The sequence below is a fragment of the Schistocerca nitens genome, unplaced genomic scaffold, assembly GCF_023898315.1.
Source record: "Schistocerca nitens isolate TAMUIC-IGC-003100 unplaced genomic scaffold, iqSchNite1.1 HiC_scaffold_376, whole genome shotgun sequence".
In the NCBI taxonomy this organism is placed as follows: Eukaryota; Metazoa; Arthropoda; class Insecta; order Orthoptera; family Acrididae; genus Schistocerca; species Schistocerca nitens.
In genome coordinates, this window is record NW_026045910.1 from 1,909,194 (window position 1) to 1,923,863 (window position 14,670).

At 41.1% G+C, this 14,670-nt stretch overlaps 1 protein-coding gene across 1 annotated transcript in view; it reads right to left on the reverse strand.

Moving 5' to 3' along the window:
• Positions 1 to 1,445: 1,445 nt before the first annotated feature.
• Positions 1,446 to 14,670, reverse strand: part of LOC126229628 (putative ankyrin repeat protein RF_0381) — a 243,671-nt gene continuing 230,446 nt past the window's right edge. The window contains exon 10 of the mRNA XM_049942370.1: positions 1,446 to 1,580. Coding sequence (XP_049798327.1) covers positions 1,446 to 1,580 — 135 coding nt within the window. The remainder of the gene's footprint in view (positions 1,581 to 14,670) is intronic.

Sequence of the window (14,670 nt, forward strand, 5' to 3'; positions counted from 1 at the left end):
AGGGACCTCAACACATGGGAATGAAAATTCTAAATAAATTAAAAGGGAACAAGTTGATGCAGATGAATTTAGGTTCACATAAAGGAAAGCTATATGAGGTACCGACACTGAAATGTTATTACTCAGTGGATGAATTCACACAGGACAAACTGGAAATTTGAGCTGGATACAATGTGTTACATATTCCAAGAAATATCCTTATAGTGTTATTATTTATTGTAGTGCTTTTATTTATTAATGTAAAAATCACTGTAATTGTACCATAAATTTTTGACATGTCTCTTGTACGCAAGCCAAATGGATTGCATAAGTACATCATGAGATGAATAAAACACAATTCACAATTCTAAAACCTAACACATCATATGTGTCATTCTGACTGATATTCTGTAGGTCACTACTGACACTGTCGGAAGATCTCCACCTACTCTTTTCTCATTGTGGCCACTTGACTGAAGTATATTCCATGTTGTTTATTATGGTTAACTAACCATCACTGTCAGAGGGTCAATCAAAACTATATGAATGTTAACTTATATATGTATAAATCCAAAACTGTTCATACGTTAAGTTGCCAATCCTGAACAATTATGGTCAGAAAATTTACAAATGATATCAAGCTTTAAGTGCTTTGCACAACATGTAATCGTGTCTTACCCTGTGACAAATATAAGTCTATGCAATTAAAGTAGGCCTACTTAGCAGCCATGTAAGCAGCAACCACATGATTTAAGTGGATAAGTGGGAACTCTCTCCAAAGGATCAGCTCTTTTTCTAATTTTATATGATATTCATTTAAGGACTCTTTAAGCATGCAGTGAATAACGTTAATGATATTTAACAGCTACTAAAGTATACATTCTCTGCAATGAGCTGGCGCACTGAGAACCAAATTCTGATTTCCAATAAATTCAAGGAATTTTTCTTTTTCAGAACACTAAAATGGAATAGACTCATGCCCATGCAGACAAGTGTAGATCTACATGAAAGGGAAGTGTTGTGCTCATTTGGAAAAGCTGATATGAATAGCTTGCAGGCTGATGTGATAACCACAGACACCTCCATTCAAATATATAGTGATATTGTTGGTAGAGGATGACACAGCTTACTTAAATGCTCTATGAAGCCAAACTATGGAGGTACTATTTGTTATAAGCTAGATAGAGGGTCATGCGTAACTCATTATATCCCATGTGAAAACGATAGAATAATAATAACATGTATGTTATTATAGCAGAAAATTCAAAGATATAATGAAAAAATGACAAGCACATGCTGTCTTTACTTGGGTAATTCCCTTCTAGGATGTTATTTTCTACACAGTTACTAAACAGACACATTTTTCAAGCTCTCTGGTGAATCATTAAAATCTGCTTATAAATTTTGTTTTGAGCAATATATTCATGGAAAGGAAGAGTAGCTACAAAAGTATGCATCACAGAGTTTCATTTCTTGTTTGGATAATGATATAGGGACCATGCCTTAAAACTTCCAGAACTAAGGGCTTCTTGAAGTGGTGAGCAACCATGGTCATCTTTGAAATTCACGTCTGCTCCAGCATCAATCAACAATTTGAGCATCTGGAAAAAAGGGACACAATTGGTTAGGTCCAGGTACATTCAAAAGAAAATTTAAAAAATAAAGATAGAAAAATAAAATGTGAACCATTGTCTCTTAAACAAGAGCAAAAGTTGTTGTCAACCTGAAAGTGCAACAAACATATGTGGCTAATAATTAGAGTCAAAGAAATACTGTTATTTGGAGTCTTGTAAAACATAAGGCAAAAAGCAGCACTAAAGTGACAGAGCTCTGTGAATAACTTAACATACAAAAATACATAAATATTCAGCTCAGGTTCAATGACGTGTAAACACCAGATTGTTTCTGTGTACTATACAAAAGAGATGCAAAATTTCATTTGGATCCAAATGCCTAAAAAGTGTAATGGAATTAATACAGTAATGTAAAGGAACTTGTTTTGATCTTATTCATTATAAAAAAAAACCTGTAACTGTGCTTCTAAAAACAGACAAATATGGTAGAGTATTTTGTATATCTTCACTCCAGAAAGAATCAATAGTGTTTGTATTCTTCATTAACAACCATTAATAAAAATAATGTTTAAGCTCTGTTATTCAACATTTGTTAATGCAGTTTGGGATAAGCTTGCAACTCTAATGAGGAAAAAGAGAGTGAATTGGAAAACTGGGGAAAAGAGAGTGAACTGAAAAACCAGCTGACTTATAACCTTCTAGGTAAGACTGGTACACCATGTATAATAATGTACACAGCATTTAAGTGTATTGAAATGAATTTATTACTCACAACAAAAGATACAAATTATGCTGTTACATACAGGGGTTGGACAAAAATATGGAAACACCATGAAAAATGCATGCTTGAACATAAATGCAGATGCTAACCTAGCCTGCAGGTGGTGCTGTTGTATTTGACCACAAACAGCACCTGTGCAATTTTCTCAATGTACTGCAAATGTCAGTTGTGGTTAGAACAGTGTTCAGTGTAGCATGAGTGTATTATGTTGGAACTAAGTGAATTCAAATGCGGACACATTACTGGCGCTTATATGACTGGTGCTTTCATAACCAAGTTAGTTGAACTATTTGATGCCTCAATAGAAACTACATCAGATTTATATTGCATACAGGAAAAGTGATAAAATATCATCCACTAATTCAAAACATGGACAAAAGTATGTACTGAGTGTTTTTGACAGATGTTCTTTGATGAGGTTTGTGACAAAAAATTAGAGGATGACTGGTACAAAAGTCACTGCAGAACTGAATGTTGCACTCAGGAATCCTACCAGCACAACAACAAAGTGAAGGGACCTCCATAAGATGGGAATTGTAGGATGAGCTGGAATTCCAAAACCATACATCAGTGATCCAAATGCCCGTGTCATGAAAACATGGTGCTGAAGCCAGAAAACGTGAACTATGGAGCAATGGAAGAATTTAATTTGATCAGACAAATCTCGTTTTACAACATATATAACTTCTGGCCAAAATTATGTCCCAAGAGTGACACACAGTGGGGGTTTGGTGATGACTTGGGCAGCCGTATCATGGTCTTCTATAGCCCTCATGGTACCTCTGCAAGTTTGCATTACTGCCAAGGGTTATGTGACCATACTGGCTCATCAGGTCCCGCCCATGGTACAGTGTGTGTCCACCAATGGTGACACTGTGTTACAAGATGACAGAGCACCGGCCTGCATCATCCAGGACTGTTTTGTGAGCACGAGGATGAATTACCACATCTCCTCTGGCCACCACAGTCACCAGATCTCCATATTGGTGAGCCTTTGTGATCTACTTCAGAGAGAAGGGCACACGATTGCTATCCGTCTACCTCATAATTACCTGAACTTGCCACTGTCTTGCAGGAAGAATGGTAGAAAATTCCCTTGAAAACCATACAGGACTTGTACATGTCCATTAAGAGACAACTGGAAGCTGGTTTGATTGGCAACAGTTTTCCTACATCATATTAGGCACGGTAATGTGTTGTGTTTTGTGGTCTTTCTGTATATTTTTCCACCCCTTTAAAAGCACTAGACACAGAGAGAATTAAAAAATACAAGTTTATATCAAAGGTAACATTAACTAAAGTCAATTTTTAGATAAATTGTTTCCACATGCTGCACTTCCCCCTCCCCTGTCCCCCCATCCTTGCCCCAAAAGTGTGACACACCAGGAAAGTAATGGAATTGAAACAAAGTGTGAGGCAGCAGAAAAGTAACGGAACTGAAACTTTATTCATCAGTCAGCTCGTGTACTTGTACATGGACTACTGGCCACAGTGTCAGTGTGGCTGTAAGTGGTGGTGACATTTCAGCTACAGGTTGATGGGCAGGTTGGTAACCTCAGGTGATATATGTGGCATCAGTGAGGTGTCAGGATCCACATTCAATTTACTCACTTCTGTGCAGTGTAGTTAGTGTGCTCTGCACTGAATTGGTAGCAGTGAATTGCTTTACATGTAGTCATTTTTGGCACACAGATGGACAGTATAGGATGTTCAGGTGACTCATGGTAGGACAGAAGAAGTAAGCTGATAGAGTACTCTGCAACTACCTGTTCTATCTATATTAGTTATGTTATTTGTCCATGTTTATCTGAGTTGTGAAAATAAGTGAAGTTGTGGCAGAGGCAAAGTCAGAGAGGTTAGGTTAGGTTAGTGGTGTTTAACGTCCCGTCGACAACGAGGTCATTAGAGACGGAGCGCAAGCTCAGGTTAGGGAGGGATGGGGAAGGAAATCGGCCGTGCCCTTTCAAAGGAACCATCCCGGCATTTGCCTGAAACGATTTAGGGAAATCACGGAAAACCTAAATCAGGATGGCCGGAGACGGGATTGAACCGTCGTCCTCCCGAATGCGAGTCCAGTGTGCTAACCACTGCGCCACCTCGCTCGGTAAAGTCAGAGAGACAAGTTGTCACCAGTGAGGAGGCTTTGTAAACGTTAGTGAATCAGGTATCTCAGTTTAGAGTGGATATTATGGTTGTGAATAATATATTGGCATAGAAGGATCACAAAATAGAACTGCTGAGGTCTCACGTCCAAGGGGTGGATCTGGCTACTGCTAAACTTATTTGTCCCTTCTCTGACAGGTTTTCTAAGGATATGGTAGCATTTATGAAAGATCTCAAATCATTGTCTAACTTAGGGGATTTGTTGGACATGTAGTTATTGCAGATTGTGATGTTAGAGTTGACAGGGGGAAGTGAAGTCATTTGCAATCTGCACAGAAGTGTAGCATAATGCAGAGACGTTTGTTCGACCAAGACAGGGGTTGGAACAATGGTATAGGAAGCAGAATAGTGTGCAGTGTTTTCAGGAGCAGTTGAGTGCTGTGTTCAGAAGGCATAATGAGGCAGTTGAGGACTTTGTGGATAGGATTAGGAAGTTAAATGTTCACAACTACGAAGTTATTGCAGAATGACAAGGTGAATAAAGAGGTGGTACAACAGACAAAGCAGAAAGCACTCAATATTTTTTCTGAGGGCTTTGGAACCAGAGATTTCTATGAGGAAATGTACAGAGGTGCTAAAGATCTTCATGCTTCATGCTACACTTCTGTGCAGATTGCAAATGACTTCACTTCCCCCTGTCAACTCTAACATCACAATCTGCAATAACTACATGTCCAACAAATCCCCTAAGTTAGACAATGATTTGAGATCTTTCATAAATGCTACCATATCCTTAGACAACCTGTCAGAGAAGGGACAAATAAGTTTAGCAGTAGCCAGATCCACCCCTTGGACGTGAGACCTCAGCAGTTCTATTTTGTGATCCTTCTATGCCAATATATTATTCACAACCATAATATCCACTCTAAACTGAGATACCTGATTCACTAACGATTACAAAGCCTCCTCACTGGTGACAACTTGTCTCTCTGACTTTGCCTCTGCCACAACTTCACTTATTTTCACAACTCAGATAAACATGGACAAATAACATAACTAATATAGATAGAACAGGTAGTTGCAGAGTACTCTTCAGCAGTGAGGTTGGCACTGGAATACAAGGAAATTGATAGATCAACAAGTAAGATGGATTGAAGAAATATATTGGCATCAAAAATAATATTTTAATTGTGGATAAACAGGGATAGTGTTACCAGCCATGAATGAGTGTCCATCAGTTTAACGGGAATGGTAGTAGGGGAGGTGTAGGTCACCAACAAGGACATTGGGGTGGTAAAAGAGGTGGCCCAGGGGGGAAGGAAGGGTCCATTAAGCGTAGGAGGGAACCCCAAAGTCACCAATAAGGGTTCCTCGTAAAATTATATGCAGTGAAAATGTATGCAGACATGGAATGTGCTACAATGGGTGTGATAGATGGTAGGAAATACAAAATTTTGTTGGACACAGGGGCAAATGCGTCAGTGGCCTCAAGGGAGTTAGTGGGAAGTAGGCAGGCATTGGAACCTAACATGTTATAACTTGCATGGGGTATGGGGTACTGATATATGAACATTCAGGTCAGTAGTGATGAGTTTTTTGTTCGATGCAACCAGGTTTGAGCAATGTGTAGATATGATGATAAAATCTTCTCGAGTTGACAGCCAAGTCAATGCATTGTTCTCTGGCAATGTTTCAGCAAGTTTCTTACTTGCCATCTTCACTTCACCTGAAGATGGAAAGTAAGAAATTTGTTGAAACATTTCCAGAGAATGACGCACTGACTCAGCTGTCTACCTGAGAAGATTTTGTCATCGAGATTCGCTGAGAAAGCCTGCATTCTCATATGTGTAGAAGTGGCATCTCACGTAAGCGAGGGCTACAGCATGACTCTAGATTTGGCCTTTCTGCATCAATATCATGCCATAATTTACCTCCAATGATGTGTAGTAAAATCTGGTGGGACGAAATTCGTACTAAGGGAAATTATTGTCACAGTTGATTTGCTGCTAAAAATGCCTAATGTGCAAAACAATCCAGTTAAACCATAAGCAATGACACTGAGGCTTTATTTGCATGACCGTGTTTCAGGAGGCACCAGGAAGATGCTATGGGTGAATTTGGAGCCTGAATTACCAGATGATATGTATACTAGAATCACTAGAGGGTAGTGAAATATTGGATGTAGTATGTTGTTTGGTGAAATGAAGTATTGTATGCATAGAAGAGAGGGATGGAGGCAATGTAGTACCCATCAATGTGGATTATTTTGACAATGAAGATGTTAAGTTGTCAAAGGAAATGTTATTGGCTGTATTAGAAATTCCAGATGAGGAAGATTGCCACACAGGGGGTGTTGGCTGTGATGATGCACAGGATGCTGCTAGGACTGCATTTCATGAGAAACTGAGTCATTTAAGAGGAACAGAAAGGCCACAAATGGAGGACCTGCTAGCATTTCAAGATTTTTTTTCTCCTGCAAGGGCCATTGCCTGCAATTCCAGTAACCCAAATAAGTGGCAATGTATAGGAGGCCGTACAGAATCCCACAATCATTGCAACCAGCTTTGGAGGAATTTATAAACCAACGGGAATAGTGATCGTGCTGAAAAAGTCTACGGATGCCTCAAGGAAGTATCGGTTTGTTGCAGCTACCATCAACTGAACAGTAAAACTATGACAGATGCCTGACTAATTCCAAACATGATGGGGACAACACATAACCTAGGATAAAGCCAGTCATTCTCAACAATGGACTAAAGCAGTGGATACCATCGGTCAGAAGATGCTCTGGAAGGCAGAACAAAAACGGCATTTTCAGCAATATACGAGAATGCTGTTTGTGTTGGAGAATGTGCCAGCAACATTCCAAAAGATGCTGCAAGGAGTGCTGAAAAGAGTGAAAGTGTGTAAAGGTCTCACACATCTTGATTATATAATTATCTTTTCAAGGGACAAGCGAGAGTATAGACAATGTCTGAGGGAAATGTTAAAAAAAAAATTACAACCAGCTCATTTTAAACTCAGAATGGTAAAATGTTATGTTGTGCTGGAAGGGGTTAACTATCTGGGCCATATCATTAGCATGGAGAGTGTAAGAACTGATTGAAGGTTAATACAGGGAGTGCAAAAGTTTCCAGTACCATGGGCAACCAAGGAATTACAATCATTACTCAGTCTTGCAAATTATTATGGAAAATTCATAAAGAGGTTTGTGGTTGTTGCCAGGCTGCTCTCAAAACTTCTAAAGCAGGGAATTAAGTTTGTATGGTCGAAAGAATGCCAGCAAGCATTTGTCGGGTCGGAAAGGGTATTAATGTTGATTCTGGTGTTGGTGTTTCCAGACTTCCAGAATGAGTTCATATTATCAGGTGATGGGTTGAATCATACTATGGGGTGTGTTTTGAGCCAGGAGGTTGATGATCAAGAATGCCCTGTTACCTATGCATCGAGCCAGTTGAATGCAGCAACGAATAGTGCTAAAATAGAAAGGAAATGCTTGAGTTGATGTATGGACTGACGTAGTTCTGGTGCTACCTGTGTGGAAGGAGGCTTGAGGAAGTGATGAACTGTTCTGCTTTGAAGTGGTTACTTGGTTTGAAGGTCCATCCAGTAGATTGACAAGGTGGGCACTAAAACTCTGTGAATTTGTATAAAAAGTTATCCACAAGCTAAGAAAAAAGCATGGAAATACAGATGGAATAATCAGAAAAATAGCTGTAATACAGTCACTAGGTCATGAACTTGGGGAATAACAAGCAGTGCAAAGGGCCAATGAAGATATGGCAAGCAACAGTGGTTTAGCATGCCAGACTGATTATTATGTTGGGCTCAGTTCTGGGCCCTCTACATTTTATTATATTTATAAATGATCTCCCTCTCTGTACGGAATATTGTAGATTCACCATTTTCGCTGATGACACTACACTGTTGTTGTGGTCTTCAGTCCTGAGACTGGTATGATGCAGCTCTCCATGCTACCCTATCCTGTGCAAGCTTCTTCATCTCTCAGTACTTACTGCAACCTACATCCTTCTGAATCTGCTTAGTGTATTTATCTCTTGGTCTCCCTCTGCAATTTTTACCCTCCATGCTGCCCTCCAAAGCTAAATTTGTGATCCCTTGATGCCTCAGAACATGTCCTACCAACCGGTCCCTCCTTCTTGTCAAGGTGTGCCACAAATTCCTCTTTTCCCCAATTCTATCCAATACCTCCTCATTAGTTATGTGATCCACCCATCTAATCTTCAGCATTCTTCTGTAGCACACACTATTTATCGTCCACATTTCACTTCCATACAAGGCTACACTCCACACAAATACTTTCAGAAACGACTTCCTGACACTCAAATCTAGACTCGATGTTAACAAATTTCTCTTCTTCAGAAACGCTTTCCTTGTCATTGCCAGTCTACATATTACATCTTCTCTATTTTGACCGTCATCAGTTATTATGCTCCCCAAATAGCAAAACTCCTTTACTACTTTAAGTGTCTCATTTCCTAATCTAATTCCCTCAGCATCACCCGACTTAATTCGACTACATTCCATCCTTTACTACTTGCTCAATATACAGATTGAATAACATCGGGGAGAGGCTACAACCCTGTCTCACCCCCTTCCCAACCACTGCATCCCTTTCATGCCCCTCGACTCTTATAACTGCCATCTGGTTTCTGTACAAACTGTAAATAGCCTTTTGCTCCCTGTATTTTACCCCTGCCACCTTTAGAATTTGAAAGAGAGTATTCCAGTCAACATTGTCAAAAGCTTTCTCTAAGTCTACAAATGATAGAAACGTAGGTTTGCCTTTCCTTAATCTTTCTTCTAAGATAAGTCATAGGGTCAGTATTGCCTCACGTGTTCCAACATTTCTACGGAATCCAAACTGATCTTCACCGAGGTCGGCTTCTACCAGTTTTTCCATTTGTCTGTAAGAATTCGTGTTAGTATTTTGCAGCTGTTACTTATTAAACCGATAGTTTGGTAATTTTCACATCTGTCAACAACTGGTTTCTTTGAGGTTGGAATTATTATATTCTTCTTGAAGTCTGAGGGTATTTCGCCTGTCTCATGCATCTTGCTCACCAGCTGGAGAGTTTTGTCAGGACTGGCTCTCCCAAGGCCGTCAGTAGTTCTAATGGAATGTTGTCTACCCTTCGGGGCCTTGTTTCGACTCAGGTCTTTCAGTGCTCTGTCAAACTCTTCATGCAGTATTGTATCTCCCATTTCATCTCATCTACATCCTCTTCCATTTCCATAATATTGTCCTCAAGTACATCGCCCTCTATACCCTCTATATACTCCTTCCATCTTTCTGCTTTCCCTTCTTTGCTTAGAACTGGTTTTCCATCTGAGCTCTTGATATTCATACAAGTGGTTCTCTTTTCTCCAAAGGTCTCTTTAATTTTCCTGTAGGCAGTATCTATCTTACCCCTAGTGAGATAAGCCTCTACATCCTTACATTTGTCCTCTAGCCATCACTGCTTAACCATTTTGCACTTCCTGTCAATATCATTTTTGAGACGTTTGTATTCCTTTTTGACTGCTTCATTTACAGCATTTTTATATTTTCTCCTTTCAGCAGTCATATTTAATATTTGTTCTGTTACCCAAGGATTTCTACTAGCCCTCGTCTTTTTACCTACTTGATCCTCTGCTGCCTTCACTACTTCATCCCTCAGAGCTACCCATTCTTCTTCTACTGTACTTCTTTCCCCCATTCCTGTCAATTGTGCCCTTATGCTCTCCCTGAAACTTTGTACAACCTCTGGTTTAGTCAGTTTATCCAGGTCTCATCTCCTTAAATTCCCACCTTTTTGCAGTTTCTTCAGTTTTAATCTACAGTTCATAACCAATAGATTATGGTCAGAGTTGACATCTGCCCCTGGAAATGTCTTACAATTTAAAACCTGGTTCCTAAATCTCTGTCTTACCGTTATATAATCTATCTGATACCTTCTAGCATCTCCAGGATTCTTCCATGTATACAACCTCCTTTTTTGTTTCTAGAACCAAGTGTTAGCTAGGATTATCTTATGCTCTGTGCAAAATTCTACCAGACGGCTTCCTCTTTCATTTCTTACCCCCAAACCATATTCACCTACTATGTTTCCTTCTCTCCCTTTTCCTACTCTCAAATTCCATTCAGCCATGACTATTAAATTTTCGTCTCCCTGCACTGCCTGAATAATTTCTTTTATCTCATCATACATTTCATCAATTTCTTCATCATCTGCAGAGCTAGTTGGCATATAAACTTGTACTACTGTAGTAGGCATGGGATTCATGTCTATCTTGGCCACAATAATGTGTTCACTATGATGTTTGTAGTAGCTTACCCACACTCCTATTTTTATTCATTATTAAACCTACTCCTGCATTACCCCTATTTGATTCTGTATTTATAACGCTGTATTCACCTGACCAAAAGTCTTGTTCCTCCTGCCACCGAACTTCACTAATTCCCACTATATCTAACTTTAACCTATCCATTTCCCTTTTTAAATTTTCTAATCTACCTGCCCGATTAAGGGATCTGATATTCCACGCTCCGATCCGTAGAACGCCAGTTCTCGTTCTCCTGATAATGACGTCCTCCTGAGTACTCCCCACCTGGAGATCCGAATGGGGGACTATTTTACCTCCGGAATATTTTACCCAAGAGGACGCCATTATCATTTAACCATACAGTAAAGCTGCATGCTTGTAATGTTTGCAGTACCATCACAGCAAGGCTGTTTTGGTTAGTGTTACAAGGCCAGATCAGTCAATCATCCAGACTGTTGTCCCTGCAACTACTGAAAAGGCTGCTGCCCCTTTTCAGGAACCACATGTTTGTCTGGCCTCTCAACAGATACCTACGGTACAGCCATCCATATCGCTGAGGCACGCAAGACTGCCCACCAATGGCAAGGTCCATGGTTCATGCGGGGAGGATAAGAAATTGGGACCATGAGTGACGGTGCCAACCGAAATGAAGCTAGAAGTGTTACATAAGATGAATGGTGACATTTTATTGGCTCATGGGGATATTAGGCAACAAATTGGAGAGTAGTAGAAAAGTACTGATGGAAGGAAACGAAAGATGATTTGAGCAATGGAAAATCCAGTATGTAAAGAAACAATATTGTGAAAAGGATACACTGAGTCCCAGATAGACACAACAAAAAGACTGTCATAAATATAGCTTTCGGCCAGTAAGGCCTTTGTGAAAATTTGACGACAAACACACACACACACACACACACGACTGCACTCTCAGGCAACTGAGGCCACACTGTGAGCAGCAACACCAGTGCATGATGGGAGTGCCAACTGGGTGAGAGTAAGGAGGAGACTGGGGTGTAGAGGGGAAAGGATAGTAGGGTAGGGGTGGTGGACAGTGACGTGCTGTTGAGGAGTGCACAGGGTCAAGGTAGAAAGAGGGTAGGGCGGCTATGTGCAGTTGGGAGGTTAACCAAAGGGCTAAGTAGAGGTGGGGAGGGGGTATTTGATAGCAGAAAAGGAGAGAACCTAAAAGACTGGGTGTGATGGAGGAAAGAGGGATGTGTAGTGCTGGAATGGGAATAGAGAAAGGGGTGGATGGGAGAGGACAATGACTAACAAAGGTTGAGGCCAGGAGGGTTATGGGAATGTAGGATATACTGCAGGAGAAATTCTCACCAGCGCAATTCAGAAAAACCTGTGTTGGTGGGAAAGGTCCATATGGAAAAGGCTGTGAAGCAGTCACTGAAATGAAGGATGTCATGTTTGGCAGTGTCCTCAGCAACAGGATGGTATTGTTGGTAATTAGTGGGTTTGATGTGGATGGAGGTACTGATCTAATCATCTTTGAGGTGGAGGTCAGCATCTAGGATGGTGACTTGTTGGGTTGAGTACAACCAGTGGAAAGGTAGTGTTCAATAGTGGTAAGGCCATGGGTATTAGGGATGTTAGTGTAAAGGGAAGTGGCATCAATAGTGATGAGCAGGACACCGTGTGTAAAAGGGACAGGAACTGTGGAGAGTCGGTGGAGGAAATGGTTGGTAGCTTTTACATAGGAGGGCAGGTTGTGGGTAGTAGGTTGAAGGTGTTGGTCTATGGGAGCAGAGATGCTCTCAGTGGGGGCACAGTAACTGGCCACATTGGGGCATCCTGGGTGGTTGGGTTTATGGACTTTAGGAAGCGTGTAGAAGGTAAGAGTGCTGGGAGTGGTAGGGGTGAGCTGAGACATGGACTCCGGGGAGAGGTTCTGGGATGGACCTAAGGATTTGACGAGTGATTGGAGATCCTCCTGGATTTCTTGAATGGGTCACTGTGACAACGTTTGTAGGTGGATGTATCTGACAGCTGGCAGATTCCTACTGCCAGACAATCCTTGCAGTTCGAAACAACAGTGGTGGATCCTTTATCCACAGGTAGGATTATAAGGTCAGGAGCAGTTTTTAGATGGTGCACTGTCATTCTTTCTGCATATGTAAAGTTAGTTTGCTTATCGAGGGTTTAGAGGAATGATGGTGAGACAAGGTTAGAAGTTAAGAAATTCTGGAAAGTTGATAGGGGTGATTTGAGGGCAGTGAGGTTGGATCGCAGTTGTATGGAGGAGCAAACTGAGTTAGGCAGGGTTCAACATTGGTCTTTGGTAGAGTCTGATACGTAAGGCTGGTGGCAAAAAAAAGTTTCCACTGTAGGGACTGAGAGAAGGAGAGAAGGTCTTTAACAAGTCCTGCATGATTGAATTTGGGAGTGGGCAAAAGGTGAGGGCTCTGGAAATGACTGATACACTATGTGATCAAAAGTATCCAGACACCCTCAAAAACATATGTTTTTTGTATTAGGTGCATTTTGCTGCCACCTACTGCCAGATACTCCATATCAGCGACCTCAGTGGTCATTAGACATTGTGAGAAAGCAGAACGGGGGGCTCCACAGAACTCATGGACTTTGAACATGGTCAGGTGATTGGGTGTTACTTGTGTCATATGTCTGTATGCAAGGTTTCCACACACCTAAACATCCCTAGGTCCACTGTTTCCAATGTGATAGTGAAGTAGAAACATGAAAGGACATGTACAGCACAAAAGCGTACAGGTCAACCTCGTCTGTTGACTGACAGACTGGACAGACTGGCGACAGTTGAAGAGGGTCATAATGTGTAATAGGCAGACTTCTATCCATCTATCCAAACTGCAAGTATTATGACAGTTAGGTGGGAGGTGAGAAAACTTGGATTTCACAATCGAGTGGCTGCTCATAAGCCACACGTCAAGGTGGTAAATGCCAAACAATGCCTCACTTTGAGTAAGGAGCGTAAACATTGGACAATTGAACACTGGAAAAACATTGTGAGGAATGACGAATCACGGTACACAATATGACATTCCAATGGTTGGGTGTGGGTATGGCAAATGTTTGGTGAACATCATCTGCCAGCGTGTGTAGTGCCAACAGGGTCATCCACTTGTTTCTTGGCCTCTGTTTGTCAGTGGTCATTCATGTGGGCAGACAGCTTGTTGGTTGTCATGCCCACATAGAATGCAGCACAGTGGCTGCAGATTAGCTTTTTGATCACATGACTGGTTTCACAGGTAGTCCTGCCTTTGATGGGATAGGTGATGTTTTGACCAGACTGGAGTAGGTGGTGGTAGGATTTATAGGACTGGTCTTGCATTAGGTCTATTACAGGGGTATGAGCCATGAGCTAGGGGTTGGGAGCAGGGATTGTATATGGATGGACGAGTATATCGTGTAGGTTCTGTGGTCGGGGGAATACCACTGTGGGAGAGGTGAGAAGGATAGTGGGCAGGACATTTCTCATTTCAGGGCACAATAAGAGGTAGTCACAACCTTGGCGGAGAATGTAATTCAGTTGCTCCAGTCCTGGGTGGTACTGAGCTACAAGTGGAATGCTCCTCTGTGGCCGGACAGTGGAACTTTGTGAGGTGGTGGGGGACTGGAAAGATAAGGCATGGGAGATTTGTTTTTGTACAAGGTTGGGAGGATAATTACGGTCTGTGAAGGCTTCAGTGAAACCCTCAGTATATTTTGAGAGAGACGGCTCATCACTGCAGATGTGATGACCACAGGTGGCTAGGTTGTATGCAAAGGACTTAGTGATGAAGCAAGCTATTTTTACTTTCCCTCTTGTTTTGCCATCTGCCTACTTAAATTCGTTTTTTCAATTTTAACTAATTACCTTTAACCTACGTGAGTATAATCTGCATTTTCATAAAAGAGAAAGGTTGGCCCTCAGTT